This window comes from Dendrobates tinctorius, unplaced genomic scaffold (assembly GCF_039654945.1).
Source record: "Dendrobates tinctorius isolate UK_male_01 unplaced genomic scaffold, ASM3965494v1 ptg000360l, whole genome shotgun sequence".
Classification (NCBI taxonomy): domain Eukaryota; kingdom Metazoa; phylum Chordata; class Amphibia; order Anura; family Dendrobatidae; genus Dendrobates; species Dendrobates tinctorius.
The window spans coordinates 3,194,290-3,214,126 of NW_027362026.1; the positions used below are offsets into that span (position 1 = coordinate 3,194,290).

Below are 19,837 nucleotides of genomic sequence, written 5' to 3' on the forward strand. Positions count from 1 at the left end.
CTCACTCGTCCGCTTCCACTCGTATGAGGCTTCACCGAGGCCTCCTTCTGTGGGTGCTCCTGCACGTCCTGCTGCTCTATGGGGGGTTCTGTCATCCATCGCTGGGCCTTCAGAAGCACCCCGGCAGCATCACCTCCTGCCCTTTAAGGCCTCCCAGTATCCGGTCAGCAGGGCACTGGCGCGGCACCTCCCCCAGGAACCCTCCCGCGACCTTCCCCCGCATGAACCGTCCCCCCCCCACCGCCTCGGGTACCGCGCGTCCCCCCGGATTGCCGCGCACACTAGGAAGGCGGCCGGCACCCGACTTCCGGTTTTGGCGTTCCCGGCCCCGCCCCTTCCACCGCGTCACTTCCGCCGCGCGTCAGAGGCCGCGGGAGCGCGCGGAAAGGAGCCGGCACGGCGCCCCCGGCTCCGGTATGCCCGCCGCCCCCATGCGCGCCAGCCTGCGCTTGGCGACCGGACGCAACCGCCGACCCGGCCGGAGGGGGTTTGAGACCGGACCCCGGGGGAAAACGCATCAGGAGGGGCCTGCATACATACCTGGTGCCCGCATTCTGGAGACGGCTGTCCACCGGACCCTTTGCTCCGCCTGCTCTAACCACTGCCGTGGCGACCTACCCGGCCCCACCGTGGCGCTTCCAGGTACCCCGAGCTTGACCGAGGTAGGAGATCCCCCCGCTACCTGAGTCGGTCAGCCGGCCTGGGAATCCCTCGACGACTCCATGATGGACGATCTGAAGGAAGTCCCGTCCTCTAGGAACAGGAAACCAACTGATGCGTGGGAGAGGTGCCGCCCTTTTGTATCTGTAGGTTTCCTGTTCCTGAAGGGCGGATCCCCTCTCAGGTGGTGCTGTCATGGACGACCGATAAAGGGGCGGTGGTCCACATGCTGAACTATTAGACTTTAAGGTCACAGAAAACATCATCTCTTGCTTTTTCTGGATTTGCCCAAACTTGCATTATGTGATAGCAGAGGTCCTTCAGCAAGGAGCCGATTGCCAGTCAGCTAAATTTTGGGAGCTTGGCGTTGGCGAGACCTCTTTTATGGTGTTGGATCACCATCGTCAACATGTAATTTTAGTTTACCACAGTTTAGCCCAATCTTCATGATATTTCTACTGTCCTCTTACTTTATGGTATGAATACATCTTCCATGACTTGATATGAAAACTAGCAGCATTTTATTTCCATGAGAAGATATATTTTCACCAGATTTACACACATAAGCATTTTATACAAATGAACAAAACCAGTGACAAAGGCAGATTCCATGTGGGTGACATGGCAGGCAGAGAATAAAGGATATTACTAAATGTGTACCTTTATACATTAAAGTCATACAGCAATATACCTATACCAGGTATATATGATAAATGACACGGAAGCATTAAAAGTGCTTTATCCCATAGTAACCTCAAACTACCTGTTATACACATTATTTCTCTCCAAATCATATTCCTATATAGTCCAAAACCACTCAGTATCTGAAATATGGAAAATCCCATTTATTCTAGAGTTGTTAATTGTCCCCTTTGTATATAGAATGGTTAAGGATTTGGGAACAAACAGAGGCCAGATGGTGCACCCAGAATATAATTAGGGTTCATTTCTCCAGAGTTTATTTGACAACCACTTGAGTATTTGTAAGACTTGTTTAGAAATCTTTCCTAATCAGGAATTACAAGTAATACACCGTATCTTCAGAATGAATGGAAACGTGTATGAACATGAAATGTTGTAAATTACGCACAATCTGCTTACTAGACATTTTGTGGAAACAGGGAACATATACATAACTGGGGAGTTTCCATCTTGTAATATTTAGGCATAATGTAACAATATGCCTTATGATTATGACCTCTGAGACCACCATGCCAATCCTGTGAATGAAGTGACAGGGGTTCCTTTGACATTTCACCTGTGCAGTAGATAGGGCTATGGTGTAGCTACCTGCACTGGCAGTTCTTAGCTTCACTCTTGGGATCTATGGAGTTCCAACAATTGAACTCCCACAAATCAGAAGGTTACGAGAGTTGGACCATTATGACAGCCACCTCTTAAATACCATATTAGTAAAATAAAGAAACCTTATGCTCATCTCCTGTCCGCCACGGTTCCTGTGATGCTGAGGTTCGTATGACGTTATTATGCCACGTAAGCCCTGCAAGCAGTTAGCGGCCGCAAATGAGCTGGTGTGCGCTCAATTCCTTCAAATTGACATCAGACATCCAAAAGGAAATAGGAAAACTGCACCACATTAATGGCTGCAGTGCCCACACGGCATAAGAAGGTCACATGAGCCTCGGGAAACCGAGCGCCGGTACGGTTTGTAGGGCATTTATATTACATTTGGGAATATACCAGTTAAGAAGGGGTTTTCTAGTAGTGGACAATCCCTTTAAGGCATATAACTGCAACGCTATAACCGTCCTTAGTGGGAAAACCCATTTAGTCTAGAGATACAATACAGCAATTCTCTAACAAGTCACGCAATGTGTCGTGTGTATTTTAGTGCTGCAAGTCTGCTGTAAAAAAAACAAAAACAAGAAAAAAGAACAAACCCTACCCAAAACTGACAGATCTCAGAAGAGTATGATGCAAGTTGCAGACGCATATATCTTCTGCTGAAATCTATGGTAAGCGTATAGTGTGCCACTTGCTGCCAGGGACAGAAAATAGAGTCACCATGCAACACCGAAGAAAATCGGTAAATGCGACATCGCACTGCGATACGTCTCCGTGTAGCCCTCGCCTTTATGGTCTTAACTAATGATTATTCTTTGGACCATTCCAGTTCAATGCGCTATAAAAATAGAATATATTCGAGTTCCCGACTAGAGGACAAAGCAGAATTTCTGTAACATATCCAGGATGACACACAACCATACATATATGCTACAGCTAATATACCCAACCTTACAGATCAGAGACAAGAACGAGTATCTGAAAAGAACCTTCACCCCGGCTCCGTCTAAGCTTGCTTGATAAGTATGACCGGAGCTACTGTCATTCATCACTAACCCAAACTTCAGTATCCTTAAACTTTGGCTATACATCTTTGGTGCCCAACTTGATTATTTTAGAACATTGGCAATTGTGAAGCCATCTTTAATAATTAATGAAAAATACTCTGATTATCAAAATCAGTCATTTAGTCTTCAGCCCCACCACATCATCGCTGTACGTCAACCCTATTTTTTCCCCATGACTATCACGTAAAATATGCAGATGGTCAAAAGGGATGAACAGCGCTATATCCTGCATTCAGGTGCCATTTTAGGCGTCCTACATCCTCAGAGGGGCCGATATAAAAGCCATCACACAACAGTCCCTCTGATCCTGGCAGCTATCTCAAGACATCAGATGCGCCTGCAATGTAACATATACATAGTAGGGAGCTGCGGATAATGCCATTCTCCAATAGTTAAAGAACTGTGTCTTTCAGGTAATATTCCCTTTAAAGTAGCTGTCTTCCTTGGGATCACAGTGTACTAATACAGTGATATATTCAGTTCCCGTATAGCTCTATTGTATATATTTCTTGAAGTAGACCTATACAGTTATCCCCTCAGGTCTATGGCAGTAGTGTCAGAGTAATTGTAGTTCCTCAGCGATGGGAGTATCTTTTTCACTAGTTACATATGATATACTGTATACTCTATTTAAAATACATATAAACATCATAAAATAAACTTTCAATTTTTGTAAACCTATTAAAGACCTCAATGGATAATGGAGGATTAGTAATTGTGCTTGGTATCCTCCTCAAAACTTTTAGGACTACACAGACCTAGTCTGTAATTGGCAGATACAGAAGAGAATCGGGTAGAAAGCCCAGCCCTCTACAGACACCTGAAATGATAACAGCAAGATGAACACATGGGACTCTGATTCTCTAGGTGGCATCAAAAAGCATCTTTTATGTTCTTGAGCTGCCGAACAGCAAGGTCTACAGGAAGGTTGAACTTTAGGCTGCTGAGAGGGCTGAGAACATTCAGGGCACTCTCAAAGCCGCTGCTGGCCATGTAACTCCAAGGCTGGTAATGAGACTGTATCAAAACACCCGACTTACAGACGAGGTTGAGCCATGATACAAGACGCTGCTCATTTAGTGCCATGCAGACCAGCGCCTTAAACTCAGAGTCCGCACCGCGTTTAAATGGGTCATGTTCTGTTAACACGGAGTGGATAGCAGAGAGGAGACTCTGCTTTGGGGTCACCTTATGACTTCCTGAGACTGGGAGGGAAAAGGATTGTGAGAGCTTGCGAGCAGGAGAGTCTACAAATGCCTTTCCATTCTTCTCCTGATAGTACTTGACAAATAGTTCCCAGGGGTGCATGGAAGGAGGTGAGGCAGTGAAGACCGGGATCAAGCAGGCAATGGGTGCCAAAACCAAACTCATTCCTTGAGATGTAGTGTATAGACCATGTGACATGAGGTCCCTTATTGCAATGGCCAGCTCTTTCCTGACAGCCACCGTCAACTCGTCTTTTCCTCCAATCTCCTGCATAGTGGCATAGTTAATGACGTGATCGTGAGGTTGTTGGCGCAGTGCCAGCTGCTTCACCTTGTCCACTGAGGTTTCCAGCTTCTTGATTAGTGGGGTGAAGTCTCTGTTGCTTTCATCTTGATTCCAGAGGTTCTGAGGGACGTGACCTGCACTGCAGCCAAACTGACTGACTGTGAAGATCTGCAGCATTGCCAGGGCCCGCCGTAATAGATGGAGTCCAGTTTCTCGAATTTGCTTGGCCTGCTCTGGATTTACTGATAAAACAGAAGACATTTCAAAGAGTCAGCACAACATTTCTTCTAGAGTTGGCACAGGCAAGAAGTAAAAACATACAACCTCCCTACTGTGCAAAAGGTAAAACCTGCGGCATAAATAGACTTATTGAATCGGCAACGCAAGACAAATTATGCTGCAGGTTCTTGCTGCGACATGTGGATGAGATCTTGTAGAAACTCATCCCCAATGCTATGACTTGTAATATGACACAGATATTCTGATTTGTGGGAATATACCCTAAATGGGAAATTCATTAAAGTATTTTTGCAGGAAAACTGGGGTAAAACACTTTAAAAAGTCACAAATTTTTGCACAATATGGAGTTGTGCAAAAAGTTTTGCAACTTTTGGTGGTCTCACGCCAGTATAAAGCAGATCTGGCTACGCCAGCCCATAAAATTCAGCAAAAGTACTGCCATTTTGAAGAACTGTGTGAGGCACACACCACAAATAAGATGCGCCAATTCATCAAGTGGTTTTGGCGCATCTTATCCCTGCATGTCCTAAGGCTACATCCCCGCAACGACCATTTGCTTTTTGATGTTGCAGATTTTCTGCACTCTTTAGGTAAATTAAGTTACTTGCAGTTTTTTCATGGCATTTTTGAGTGTCACGTTTTTAACACTGTGGTTTTGTGTCTTTTTGGGTTGTCATGTTTTAAATAAAGCGGCTCCATTTTTGATACTTCCTGGTAATTTGGATTTGCTAAACTTCTGTTGATAGTCATATGCCGATTACATACAATTTTCGTGTATTTCTGCATCTAATGCAATTTTGTGGGGAAATAAAGCTCAACGTACCCGCAAGAGAAATATGACATGTTGTGGAATTCAAACACACACCGCAGGTCAGTTTATACAGACCCAAAAAATGTAAAGTGCCACAAGGACACCACTGTGTGTATAGTGAAGGACCTGTCAGTCTAGTGGGGTGGGGAGAAGTCATCGGGGATCTGCCTCTTGGACTAGTCACCCTAGTGACATCTCATGGTGAAACTTACATGGCTGTAATAAGGGAAGGTGTTTGTTATACCAGCAGGTCTGTCAACGCAGTATGCTCACCATTGGGCCGTGCATTTGGGCCAGAACTTGGGGTGTATCCTGTGGCTCCTCCGAATTGATTCTCAGATGGGATGCCGCCCTCATCTATTAAAAAAGAAAAAGGATTTAATTTAATATATTTAAGAGCTGTTACTTATCAGTGATGACCTGTAAACCAGTACAAATACCCAGGTGTAGCAGATTACCATTTTTCTTTTTTCTATACACAGAATTTTCAATCCTAGGGAACCCATTCTGCTAGACAGTTTCTAAGGAAGCTGATGGGGAGGAAGGGGACGCTGCTGCAGTATCATTCCCTCTGGGTGTGTGAAACAACACACAGCAGAACTATGGCACCACACCAGAAGTAGGCCGTCCACTCAGTACATATGGAGAAAGTAAAGGCCTCATATACATTAGACGTCAGTCAGCTGACAATTGTTAGTTTGGCTGACAGCCATCTTCCCGACTCAGAGGAAGGTTTGGCGCTCTCTCTATGAGAGATCTGCGGACAGAGGTTTTTCACCAGGGAGAAAAAATGACCGGCTGTTGGAATTTCAGAAAGATTGGTCATTTTCTCTCCATTTGTTATGGGAAAGTTGTGAGGCCCCCCCATACACATTAGACCAAGGTTGGTGGACCCCGGCGATATAGACAGGCTCAGCTCCCGTTAGTCTATTGTGTTTGGGGGGCTTAATTGTGCAGAGCAAGTATTCAGTGATCAGTGTAGGGCAGATAAAGTGGTTCAGAACGGTATACCCGTTGATAACGGCAGGGCCTACTTCTTGCTGCCATGATCAGATAATTATTTGCCAGGTTTCTGTTCATATCTTTATTTGGACTTGGATATATCAATTGTGAGTCACACAAAGATATCAAACCATCTCAGAAATAAATAGGAACAGCCTTGTGAATGATATAACAAAGTTCCACCCAGCCACATATCAAATCCAAGTAGCTCACTAACCTTACACGGCTATGAACCACCTCTGCTCTCGACACCCCCCATACACAAAAGTGGTGAGGGGAGGAGGAGACAAAGATGGCACACAGCACAGCTTTCACATCACACTATTAGCATGTCACACATCAGTGCGCACCGTATCTCTGCCTCCTTAGAAATATGGTGCAAACTACTATACGTTCAGATTATTTATTTTTAAAATAGAGCAAAAAATATATATATCCCAATCCCCCTTATATGCCAATTACTACTATTAAAGACATTGACCTCACTGCTGAAGCCACATCAATAAAAGAGGGGAGGGAGCAGCGGCGAGGCATCACCGGAACCGCACGGGTAAGTCTTTCTTATTTTTATGTACCGGAAATCAGCGGTATTAAAAATAACTAAAACGCACAACCATTCACTATCCTAACCAGTCTCAAATAGAATTGCAGCATTTATCCTGATTTTGGCCACAGCCCCGCCAGTTCTGACCTTGAATGAATTTTATGAACATCTCGAGGTCTCGGATCTGGGTCATCAGTTGGTCCACTAGCTGTTCTTTTACCCGTGCTGGATTGACAATCTGAGCAATGGCAATATTCACTCTCTGGCGCAGTTCTTCAGGGGACAAGCAGCCGATATCTTCATTTATATTGACATCCAGTTTCTTTATTAACTCATCGATGATCACCTGCAAGAGGAGGACGATTTATATCTTACAACGTATGAATGTACTGTAACAAATCAACTCTTTATAGGGGTCTCCCAATACTGTGATATTAATGACCTATCTGTAGGATCAATTTAAGATCAGTGGGAAATTGGCAGCATTTAGCTATCATCTCCTCCAGCAGCCAGATATCAACAGAGTACAAAGCAGAACATTGTAGCTCCATACACTGTTTGATGGCTGCCGCTGGGTACTGCAGATCAGCTACTATTGTTTTCAAAAGAACTTTATCTGCAGCAGTCATTAACCAGTGCAGTGTGGTGTACCACTTCATACTGTGTTTACATTTGTCTTCCACTGTTGGGGGTGCTGGTCACCTCCGATCTTCCATCGGTGATTGATCGCATCCAATACGATGAAACATAGAAGTTAATTCCATCTCACTGCTGTAGTGCCACATTTTGGAGCAAAAACCACAAAAGACCTGCAGCTGACAATAAATGCTGTGGTGATGCCCATGCATGGTCAACGTTCCATTAACAGTGGGTACAGAAAGTATGTATTCAGACCCCTTTAAAAATGTCACTCTTTGTTTCATTGCAGCCATTTGGTAAATTCAAAAAAGTTCTTTTTTTTTCTCATTATTGTACAACAAGTATGCAACAAGTTTTTCACACCTGGATTTGGGTATCCTCTGCCATTCTTCCTTGCAGATCCTCTCCAGTTCCATCAGGTTGAATGGTGAACGTTGGTGGACAGCCACCTTCAGGTGTCTCCAGAGATGCTCAATTGGGTTTAGGTCAGGGCTCGGTCACAGAGTTGTTCTGAATCCACTCCTTTGTTATTTTAGCTGTGTGCTTAAAGTCATTGTCTTGTTGGAAGGTACACCTTTGGCCAAGTCTGAGGTTCAGAGCAGTCTGGAAGAGGTTTTCATCCAAGATATCTGTACTTGGTCGCATTCATGTTTCCTTCAATTGCAACCAGTCGTCCTGTCCCTGCTGCTGAAAAACACCCCCATAGCATGATGCTGCCACCACTATGTTTCATTGTTGGGATTGTACTGGGCAAGTGATAAGCAGCACCTGGTTTTGTTTACAGATACCGCTTAGAATTATCATCAAAAAGTTCTATCTTCGTCTTACCATACCAGAGAATCTTATTTCTCATAGTCTGGGAGTCCTTCATGTGTTTTTTTTAGCAAACTCTATGAAGGCTTTTACATGTCTGGCACTGAGGAGAGGCTTCTGTTGGGCCACTCTGCCATAAAGACCCGACTGGTGGAGGGGTTGCAGTGATAGTTGACTTTGTGAAACTTTCTCTCATCTCCCTACTGCATCTGTGGAGCTCAGCCACAGTGATCTTGGGGATCTTCTTTACCTCTCTCACCAAGGCTCTTTTCCCACGATTGCTCAGTTTGGCTGGACGGCCAGGTCTAGGAAGACTTCTGGTGGCCCCAAACTTCTTCCATTTAAAGATAATGGAGGCCACTGTGCTCTTAGGAACCTTGAGCACTGCAGAAATTCTTTTGTAACCTCGGCCAGATCTGTGCCTTGCCACAATTCCGTCTCTGAGCTCCTTAGCGAATTCCTTTGACCTCCAGATTCTAATTTGGTCTGACATGCACTGTGAGCTGTGAGGTCTTATATAGACAGGTGTGCGCCTTTCCAAATTAAGTCCTATCAGTTTAATTAAACACAGTTGGACTCCAATGAAGGAGTAGAACCATCTCAAGGAGGATCACAAGGAAATGGACAACATGTGACTTAAATATGAGTGTCTGAGCAAAGGGTCTGAATACTTATGACCATGTCATATTACGGTATTTCTTTTTTAATACATTTTCAAAAATTTCTACATTTCTGGGCTTTTTTTCAGTCAAAATGAAGTGCAGAGTGTACAGAAAAAAATGAACATTTTTGAATTTACCAAATGGCTGCAATGAAACAAAGAGTGAAAAATTTAAAGGGGTCTAAATACTTTCCGTACCTACTGTAAATGTGGTGCTTCAGGTCCCTGGTCTCAGGATCCAAGTTGCAGGATTACCAGTGATCTGTAAGTTATCAAGTCGCCATGATTGGGATAACTGATTAACGTGCAATATGGATACTGTATTGGTGGCTGCATTCAGTTTCCAAGCCAGAATGTCAACCAAGAGGCTAGTCCTAATGAAGCATGAAGAATTGGTGGTCCCAGGAATGTGCGATATCTCTCGGCTAAATAGCTGGTAGATGTGGACACATATACTCCCTGGCCAGCACCGAATAATGCAGCCCCGCAACAGATGGAGATGCAGATAAATGAGAATCATCATTAGATCACCACACATTAATGATGGACTTTTGGGGTGTGAATGTGGGGTATATGGCGACCTCTTTACAAGCTGTTGTTGAAATTCTCTTTACAAGTATTGCATTAATTTATAAATCATGTCAGAATCTGCAGAGCCACTTACCCGTTGTCTCTCCATGACCATAGATTGGGGAAGAGAGTCATAATTTCCCTCTTGGTATGCAAATGTCTCCAGATCATCGAGCTGTGTCTTGAGCTGCACGATCAGTTCTCGCTGCTTCCTCCTCTGCGCCTCTATACGTTCCCTCTTCTCCCATTCACTCTGCAGGTTAAATATGAAGGAGAAGGATCTTTATATCAAATGGCTGCAGCGTAGCAATAAAGTAGGCTCTAGGTTTATGCCGATCTTGCCAATCCACCTGAATGAGAGCAACATATACAAGCCATGGATGTGGGGGTGTGATGGAATCGCAAGCTCCATTCCATCAACCAGTAATGAAGGTTTGGGGCCACTGTATGGGAGCGGAAGTACTGCCTCTTACTTATCGGCATTTTTTTCTTTTGATTATCCGGCCTGGCATCACATGTGTATCATACTGCAACGATGACTTTGCTCCAGGCTGGCTAATCAGAGGAAGCAACCACAGACCACTGTCGTAGCTGAGGGACGTGTGATAACATTCACACTAATCTATTCAACTCTACTGTGAAGATGCAGGAATATTTTGGGTTAATGTTTCTCCTTGTGGAGACCACCAGCTGGTATAGCGAGTCTTATAGACTAGGTTAAGACAGTGTCACCAACGGGAAATAGCCACCCTATAAGTCAATGTTTGATCCCTCATTGCCTTGCAACATGTCTATCAGAAAGAGACTCATCTGCAACTATTTTGTGGTTCTTGTCGCTCAGCAGCGCAGAGCAGGATCCTGGTTTGCAGTGTGAGAGGCTGCTGATGTGGGTCTTACGAGACAGGTGTTGTTTCTGCTTATGTAGGGAGTCCTATAAGCAAGGCAAGACTCCCCTGGGGAAAAAAGGCATTCAAATTAGGTTCTCAACCATCTCTGCGCTGATGAGGGGCAAAAATGCTGAAAGACCACCACAGATGTGCGCCTCTTTGGCTTATGTCCTTTGTCATCCTTGCATTTTTAATAAAGACACCATAAACTCCAATAATTGCTGTTTTGCATAGCTCCTATAAAGGTCTAGTAGAGTATGTCTATATAGAAAGAGGCGGATCACAACTAGAGATGAGCGAACCTGAACTGTAAAGTTTGTGTAGAGAGGAAGAGATGGCTCAGGTGGGTGGAAGATGGACACTAACTCAAAATAGAAAAACTAAGTTTCAAGGGTACGGTCCCAAATTTTCCACTACACTTTTTGATGTGGATCTACAGCACAACTACAACATAATCGGCGTTTGTGACATGCGGATTTTCTGTTGATGTTACCCTTAGGCCAGGGTCACACTTGCGAGTGCAATGCGAGAATCTCATGCGAGCCTCTCGCCTCAATACCCGGCACTGCCGCCGGCACTCGAGACCGGAGTGTGCGGCTTCATGTCTTTCTATGCAGCTGAACGCTCTGGTCCAAACCACCGGTGGCAGTGCCGGGTATTGAGGCGAGAGGCTCGCATGAGATTCTCGCATTGCACTCGCAAGTGTGACCCTGGCCTAAGGGAAACATCAACAGAAAATCCGCATGTCACAAACGCCGATTATGTTGTAGTTTTGCTGTAGATCCACATCAAAAAGTATAGTTGAAAATTTGGGACCGTACCCTTGAAACTTAGTTTTTCTATTTTGAGTTAGTGTCCATCTTCCACCCACCTGAGCCATCTCTTCCTCTCTACACAAACTTTACAGTTCAGGTTCGCTCATCTCTAGTTGTGATCTGCCTCTTTCTATATAGACATACTCTACTAGACTTTATAGGATCTATGCATAAATTGGCATGCTGTAAGTTTACAATCCACAGGACGCCGCATGTGAACATGCTCCAAGTCTTTGTGTGGAGAGGTTATTGAAAATGACAATGTAATGATGGATCAGGAAGGAGACGGCTTTATACACTGACACAACACAACAGTATGACACATGACACTCACCAGATCCTGTCCGGTGAAAGCATGAAAAAGAAAAAGAAGAGGATAGTTTCCATTATTGGCCAGAAGTAGAAACAGAACAGGTTTGACATGTTGGTAGCAGAGCCGGGCGTGTTATTTGCATTATGTCAGTAGTCATTGCTGGGGGCCAGTCCTTCTGATATCTCAGCACATGCCTGACCTCCAATTTACCCTGCTCATGCTCAAAAATGGATCCTGGCGAAAAGGGAAACCCAAACACTTCCTTAGGGATTATTGCCATCCTACTTTCTACTAGGATTTATTCCCACCTTTTATAATAGAAAGTTACTTGGAAAAGCATTCAGGAAGTTGAGATACATGGAGCTGTTTGGTGTGGGCAATTTCTGCCTGGAATACGGATGTGAGTATTAAAGGGTTATTCCCATCTTCATAGATGCATATTGTCGGACAATGCTTGGAAATACAAGTCATTGTGCAATTTACTGCTTATTAAAATTTGCAGCGGTTCTTGAGATATTATCAGTTTTATTTTGCTTACAACTCATTGCCTTGGACACCGACTTCAGAAGACCATGCACAGTGCTTACAAGCTCTTTTCTATTGAGCTTGTAAGCACCGTTGAAGGTCTACTATTGACCACCTAATCCCAGCCAGCCTTAGTGCAACTCTTATAAGCTACACAGCAGCAGTGATCGGTCTTCTAGGCAACAAGTTGTAAAGGGAAAAAAAAGTTAAAATCTCAGGAATGGCTGCAAGTTTTAGTATGCAGCAAATTGCAAAAGTGCTTCTTTTTACAAGCCCTATTCATCTATGAAGATGGGAATAACCCAGTCCATCCAGAGAAGGGACTGGGATCAGTATCGGGTCTTCAGATTGTCAGACTGGGGATTTTGTAGGGCATTCTCTATTGCAGCAATGAAGATGGTCCAGCACAGTGCTAGGATATAATCACTGACACAATGAATGAGTGCGGGGCACACACGGGATCGGCCTCACCACTAATACGGCTGCGCAGGAGGTAGAGCACCGTTAAAGGACAGGTGGTATTTATGGACGCCCTTTCATTTGGCAGCACCCACAATGGCGACTGGCTACAGTCATCCACTATTGCACTTTTACACGGAAGTCTGAGGTTACAAACACACAAATTACACTTTTAGGTGCAGCTTTTCTTGTTGATGAGAGACGCAGGGCCGGAGCATTCACCAGCACAAGTGATGAGAGCATGTCCTGCCCCCAGAGGACTGCCCACCGATGTCCCAAACACTACGCATTAAAGAGGTTGTCAGATGCCCAGTTTCAGCATGTGGACATTATAAGGAGAGATCCTCCACCCAGCACCCCATCTATGAGCTACAGCACCAAAAGGAACTTTAGCCCTAGCAGATGTGGTCTGGTCAATCACCCTCCTGTGGTTTTTATGACATTTCCTAATTGTGGGGAAAAGAGGGATTGGGTATTCTGGATTTCCACATGCCCAATCCTTTACAAATCCACAGGAAATAAGCAGATAGTAGAGGAATCTGGCACCAGACCTTCTTGCTGAAATAAACATGCTCAACCAAGCCTGCATGTTTATCATCGAGACGAGGAAACAGTTGTCAGCCAAAGAGTCCACATTACGTGTGCGGCCACCCCGATCCTGCAGGTACAACGTATACAATGTATATGCGCTAACCATGCAGCTGTATGGCAAACTGGAATCAAATATTATAATGCAGGGATTAGGAGCGAACGATTACTTTCAACTATTGAGCACTTGCCAATATCAGAGTTTTAGGCCACATTCACACGTTCAGTATTTGGTCAGTACTTTACCTCAGTATTTGGTCAGTACTTTACCTCAGTATTTGGTCAGTATTTTTCCTCAGTATTTGGTCAGTTTTTTACCTCAGTATTTGGTCAGTATTTTTCCTCAGTATTTGGTCAGTACTTTACCTCAGTATTTGGTCAGTATTTTTCCTCAGTATTTGGTCAGTTTTTTACCTCAGTATTTGTAAGCCAAAACCAGGAGTGGAACAATCTGAGGAAAAGTATAATAGAGACACGTCACCACTTCTGTATTTATCACCCACTCCTGGTTTTGGCTTACAGATACTGAGGTAAAATACTGAGATAAAATACTGACCAAATACTAAACCTGTGTACGTGGCCTTAGCCGGTCATATCTTCAAGTAATATGCAAACAGGTTAAGTGCAGACAGATTATCCCAATCTGCAGAGAGGAATAATCCAATTGCCAAAGCTTTGTAGTGTATAGATCCAGCCTGAGATGTGGATAAGGATGAGAGCTCCAAATCTCCAATAATCCCAGCCTGAGACATACAACCAAAAAGATCCCCATCTTGAATTCTATGCTATAAGCGCTACAATTCAAATAATGCCCCACATCTTCTGTAATCTCAGACTGATGCATACACATGATGACAGCTCGATATCTCACATAATCCCAGGTTGATAAACGTACAGGGTGAATGGGCATCGGCTCCCATAATCCTAGACTGAAAACTTCACATCACCTAGAATCCCTGACTGATACAAACACAGGATAACAGCTCAATATCTCCTATAATCCCGGGCTGATACATGCACAGGAATAGAGCTCCATATCTTCTATAATCCCAGACTGATACAAGCACAGGATGAGAGCTTCATATCTCCTATAATCCCTGAGTGATACATGCCCAGGATGAGAGCTCCACTTCTCCTATAATCCCAGGCTGATACTGTACATGCACAGGATGAGAGCTCCATATCTCCTATAATCCCAGGCTGATACTGTACATGCACAGGATGAGAGCTCCATATCTCCTATAATCCCAGGCTGATACTGTACATGCACAGGATGAGAGCTCCATATCTCCTATAATCCCAGGCTGACACAAGCACAGGGTGAGAGCTCCATATCTCCTATAATCCCTGAGTGATACATGCCCAGGATGACAGCTCCATATCTCCTATAATCCTCGGCTGATACATGCACAGGATGAGAGCTCCATATCTCCTATAATCCCAAACTGATACATGCTCAGGATGACAGCTCCACATCTCCTATAATCCCTGGCTGATATATGCCCAGGATCAGAGCCCCATATCTCCTATAATCCCTTAGTGATACATGCCCAGGATGACAGCTCAATATCTCCTATAATCCCGGGCTGATACATGCACAGGAATAGAGCTCCATATCTTCTATAATCCCAGACTGATACAAGCACAGGATGAGAGCTTCATATCTCCTATAATCCCTGAGTGATACATGCCCAGGATGACAGCTCAATATCTCCTATAATCCCTGGCTGATACATGCAGAGGAATAGAGCTCCATATCTTCTATAATCCCAGACTGATACAAGCACAGGATGAGAGCTCCATATCTCCTATAATCCCTGAGTGATACATGCCCAGGATGACAGCTCAATATCTCCTATAATCCCCGACTGATACATGCACAGGATTAGAGCTCCATATTTCCTATAATCCCCGGCTGATACATGCAGAGGATGACAGCTCCATATCTCCTATAATCCCGGGCTGATACATGCACAGGATGACAGCTCCATATTTCCTATAATCCCGGGCTGATACATGCACAGGATGACAGCTCCATATCTCCGATAATCCCTGAGTGATACATGCTCAGGATGACAGCTCCACATCTCCTATAATCCCTGGCTGATATGTGCCCAGGATGAGAGCCCCATATCTCCTATAATCCCTGAGTGATACATGCCCAGGATGACGGCTCCATATCTCCTATAATTCTCGGCTGATACATGCACAGGATGAGAGCTCCATATCTCCTATAATCCCAAATTGATACATGCACAGGGTGACAGCTCCACATCTCCAATAATCCCTGAGTGATACATGCTCAGGATGACAGCTCCACATCTCCTATAATCCCTGGCTGATATATGCCCAGGATGAGAGCCCAATATCTCCTATAATCACTTAGTGATACATGCCCAGGATGATAGCTCAATATATTTTCACCACATTCAAACAGGCAACACTCGATTTCAAATCTGCCCTCACCTCTGCTAAACAGGCCTACTTCATAACCCTCGTATCTTCCCTATCTTACAACCCCAAACAGCTATTCAAAACTTTCAACTCCCTCCTCTGCCCACCATTACCTCCTCCAACCTCCCTCATCTCTGCCGAGGACTTTGCCACACACTTCAAAAACAAGATTGACCAAACAAGGCAAGTCTTCATCACTCAACCACCACAACCCCTTTGTATACCAGATCAATGACCAAACCCCATAACCTCACTCTCCAACATCACTGAAGGGGAACTTAGTTGTCTCTTCTTCAAATCGCACCTCACAACCTGTGCACTCGACCCCATCCCATCCCACCTCCTCTCCAACCTCACCCCCACAATTATCCCATCCCTAACCCACCTCTTCAACCTATCACTAACGTCCAGTACCTTCCCTTCTGCTTTCAAACATGCCACAATCACGCCTATCCTTAAAAAGCCAACCCTCGACCCAACCGCTATGTCCAGCTATCGCCCAATATTGTTGCTCCCATTCGCTTCCAAACTCCTGGAACAGCATGTCCACGCTGAACTTTCCTCCCACCTATCATCTAACTTGCTCTTTGACAATCTACAATCTGGTTTCCGCCCCCATCACTCCACTGAGACAGTCCTGACCAAAATTACTAATGACCTACTTACAGCTAAATCAAATGGACAATACTCTATACTCCTGCTTCTAGACCTGTCCTCTGCATTCGACACAGTTGACCACTGCCTTCTACTACAGATCCTCTCCTCCTTTGGCATAAAAGGCCTTTCCCTATCCTGGATCTCCTCATACCTTTCCAATCGCACATTCAGCGTCTCCCACTCCCACACCACCTCCTCATCCCATCCTCTCTCTGTTGGAGTCCCCCAAGGCTCTGTTTTAGGAACCCTACTCTTCTCAATCTATACACTTGGTCTGGGGCAACTTAAAGTCCCACGGATTCCACTACCACCTTTATGCTGATGACACCCAGATCTACCTCTCTGGCCCAGACGTCACCTCTCTGCTGTCCAGAATCCCAGAGTGTCTATCAGCCATATCCTCCTTCTCCTCTCGCTTCCTCAAGCTCAATGTGGACAAATCTGAACTCATCATCTTTCCTCCATCTCTCGGATCTTCCTTACCCGACCTAGCTATAAAAATTAATGACATCACACTTTCCCCAGTACCGGAAGTCCGCTGCCTCGGAGTAACCTTTCACTCTGCCCTGTCTTTCAAACTACACATCCAAGCTCTTTCTACATCCTGTCGCCTCCAAATCAAAAATATTTGCAGAATCCTTCCTTTCCTCAACCCTCAGTATACTAAAATGCTTGTGCATGCCCTCATCATCTCCCGCCTCGACTACTGCAACATCCTTTTCTGTGGTCTCCCTGCTAACACCCTCGCACCTCTCCAGTCCATCCTTAACTCTGCCGCCCGACTAATTCATCTCTCTCCTCGCTACTCCTCCGCTTCTCCCCTCTGCAAATCTCCTCACTGGCTCCCATTCCCTCAGCGTATCCAGTTCAAATTACTAATACTGACCTACAAGGCCATCTATAACCTGTCTCCCCCATATGTCTCTGCACTAATCTCCTGATACCTTCCCTCACGTAATCTCCGGTCCTCCCAAGACCTCCTTCTCTCCTCCACACTTATTCGCTCCTCACCCAACCGCCTCCAAGACTTCTCCCGAATAGCCCCTATTCTCTGGAATTCTTTGCCCCAACAAGTCCGACTATCAACCACATTTGGATCCTTCAGACGGAACCTGAAAACCCACCTCTTCAAGAAAGCCTACAGCCTGCAATGACCCCGCTACCTCCTTCTCTCTCACCACTACCGGTGATCTCACCTCAACCAACACCGAAACTGCTGCAACCCACCAACCTACTGTCTCCTTCCCCACCATCCTGTAGCATGTAAGCCCGAAAGGGCAGGGTCCTCTCTCCCCTCTGTATCAGTCTGTCATTGTTAGTTTGTTTACTGTAAGTGATATCTGTAATTTGTATGTTAGCCCTTCTCATGTACAGCACCATGGAATCAATGGTGCTATATAAATAAATAATAATAATAATCTCCTATAAACCCTGGCTGATACATGCACAGGATGACAGCTCCATATCTTCTATAATCCCAGGCTGATACAAGCACAGGATGAGAGCTCCATTTCTCCTATAATCCCAGGCTGATACATGCACAGGATGAGAGCTCCATATCTTCTATAATCCCAGGCTGATACAAGCACAGGATGAGAGCTCCATATCTCTTATAATCCCTGAGTGATACATGCCCAGGATGACAGCTCAATATCTCCTATTATCCCCGGCTGATACATGCACAGGATGACAGCTCTATATCTCCTATAATCCCGGGCTGATACATGCACAGGATGACAGCTCCACATCTCCTATAATCCCTGGCTGATATGTGCCCAGGATGAGAGCCCCACATCTCCTATAATCCTTGAGTGATACATGCCCAGGATGACAGCTCCACATCTCCTATAATCCCGGGCTGATATGTGCCCAGGATGAGAGCGCCATATCTCCTATAATCCCTGAGTGGAATTGACAGGGTGGTCCGCACATCTGGCTTCTCAGGGCGATCAGCTCTCAGCACCCTAGAAGCTGTGTCACACTTCACCGAGTCTGGAGCAAGGGAAACATAGCATTATATGGCAGAAAGTCACCGACTGGTGGTCCATGTTAGGCACAAGGAACTCTCAGGGGCCCATCTAGGTCGTTCTGCCCTAACAGGACATGGGGACTGGCGGACACACACAGACGAGGGTCCCTGCGCGAGGACAGTGTATGGGCCCCTGCAGTCCCGTATCTCCTCTTGCTATGTAGATAGCAGACCCCTTACCGCCCGGGCCCCTGCACAGGTTGCACCAATGACATGTCCGCCCCTGTGGGGTAGGATGACACCCCGGACTGTAATTTATAGATCAGCCGCCATCCATCTGTTGTGCCCAATTTACAGCATGGGATCTCATCACCTGAGGCCGCTACAGTAGGAAATCCGGGGGGGGGGGGGTTCCCAAAATCTGGAGGGACCTCTCCTCGGAGTCCTGTGGCTAGGAGTACAGAACATCCGATTTCGGGAAAAGCCCTCCTGGGAATCTGGCACGGCAGGAGTTACACCCGACCAGTGGAGCCATACACAGGGCAGCGGACATCTGTACCACGATCTGATCGCTCCGATCTCGGCCTTGAGCACTCACCGACTCATCCAGCCCCGGGGCCCCGCGCACCCCCTGCACGTACGGGCAGCCCTTGAAGGCGAAGTCCTCCAGCTCCGCCAGCAGCCGCTCCTTCTCGCCGCCCTCCGCCCGCACGATCTGCTTCAGTCGGAACTGCACCTGGGCGAAGTGCGAGGTGAGGGCGAGCAGGGACGAGTTCAGCAGCTCCTGCTCCTCCTCCAGCCGCCGCAGCTTCTCCCCCATCTCCAGGGCCACGGAGCCGGAGCGCAGGGGGCCCGGGGCCTCCTCAGCCCCTGCCTTCACGGCCGGCCCGTCAGCCTCCTCCGCCACCGCTCCCACCGGAGCCCAGCGCTCCCCCGCCAGCAGCTCCCCATCCGACATTGACAGCTCGTCGGCGGACATGGTGGTGTGTCTGTCCCCAGCTGGAGCTAGGCCGCCATGGTAGAATGCTGACGTCAGCCCTAGAACGCTGACAGATGCCTGTTCTGTTGCCATGGAGACGTGACGCGGAAGCGCCTTCCTGTTCCTAACAATAAAAGGGACTGCACTGGCTTTGTGGTGACATCATTGCCTGGCTGTCTATGGCCGGATGGGGCATGTAGCCCTGTAACCTATCACTGGGGCATCTGAATGCCAGCAAGCCATTTTCCTAAGGTATTGGAAACACTAGCTACAGTTCTGGTGGTGGAACAGCATGGCCTTTAATGCCATGGAGCACCAGTGGTGTATACTGCATCACCAAAAGTATATACCTGCATGACTGTCATACCCATATACAGTATGCTTCTTA

At 46.0% G+C, this 19,837-nt stretch overlaps 1 protein-coding gene across 1 annotated transcript; it reads right to left on the reverse strand.

Moving 5' to 3' along the window:
* Positions 1-1,158: 1,158 nt before the first annotated feature.
* RUNDC1 (RUN domain containing 1) lies at positions 1,159-19,557 on the reverse strand. Its single transcript, XM_073562609.1, has 5 exons — positions 19,069-19,557; positions 9,898-10,056; positions 7,268-7,466; positions 5,848-5,931; positions 1,159-4,765 (listed from the first exon to the last, which is right to left on the reverse strand). The coding sequence occupies exons 1-5, from the start codon at positions 19,540-19,542 to the stop codon at positions 3,906-3,908; spliced, it is 1,776 nt and encodes a 591-aa protein (XP_073418710.1). The 5' UTR covers positions 19,543-19,557; the 3' UTR covers positions 1,159-3,905.
* Positions 19,558-19,837: the final 280 nt, after the last annotated feature.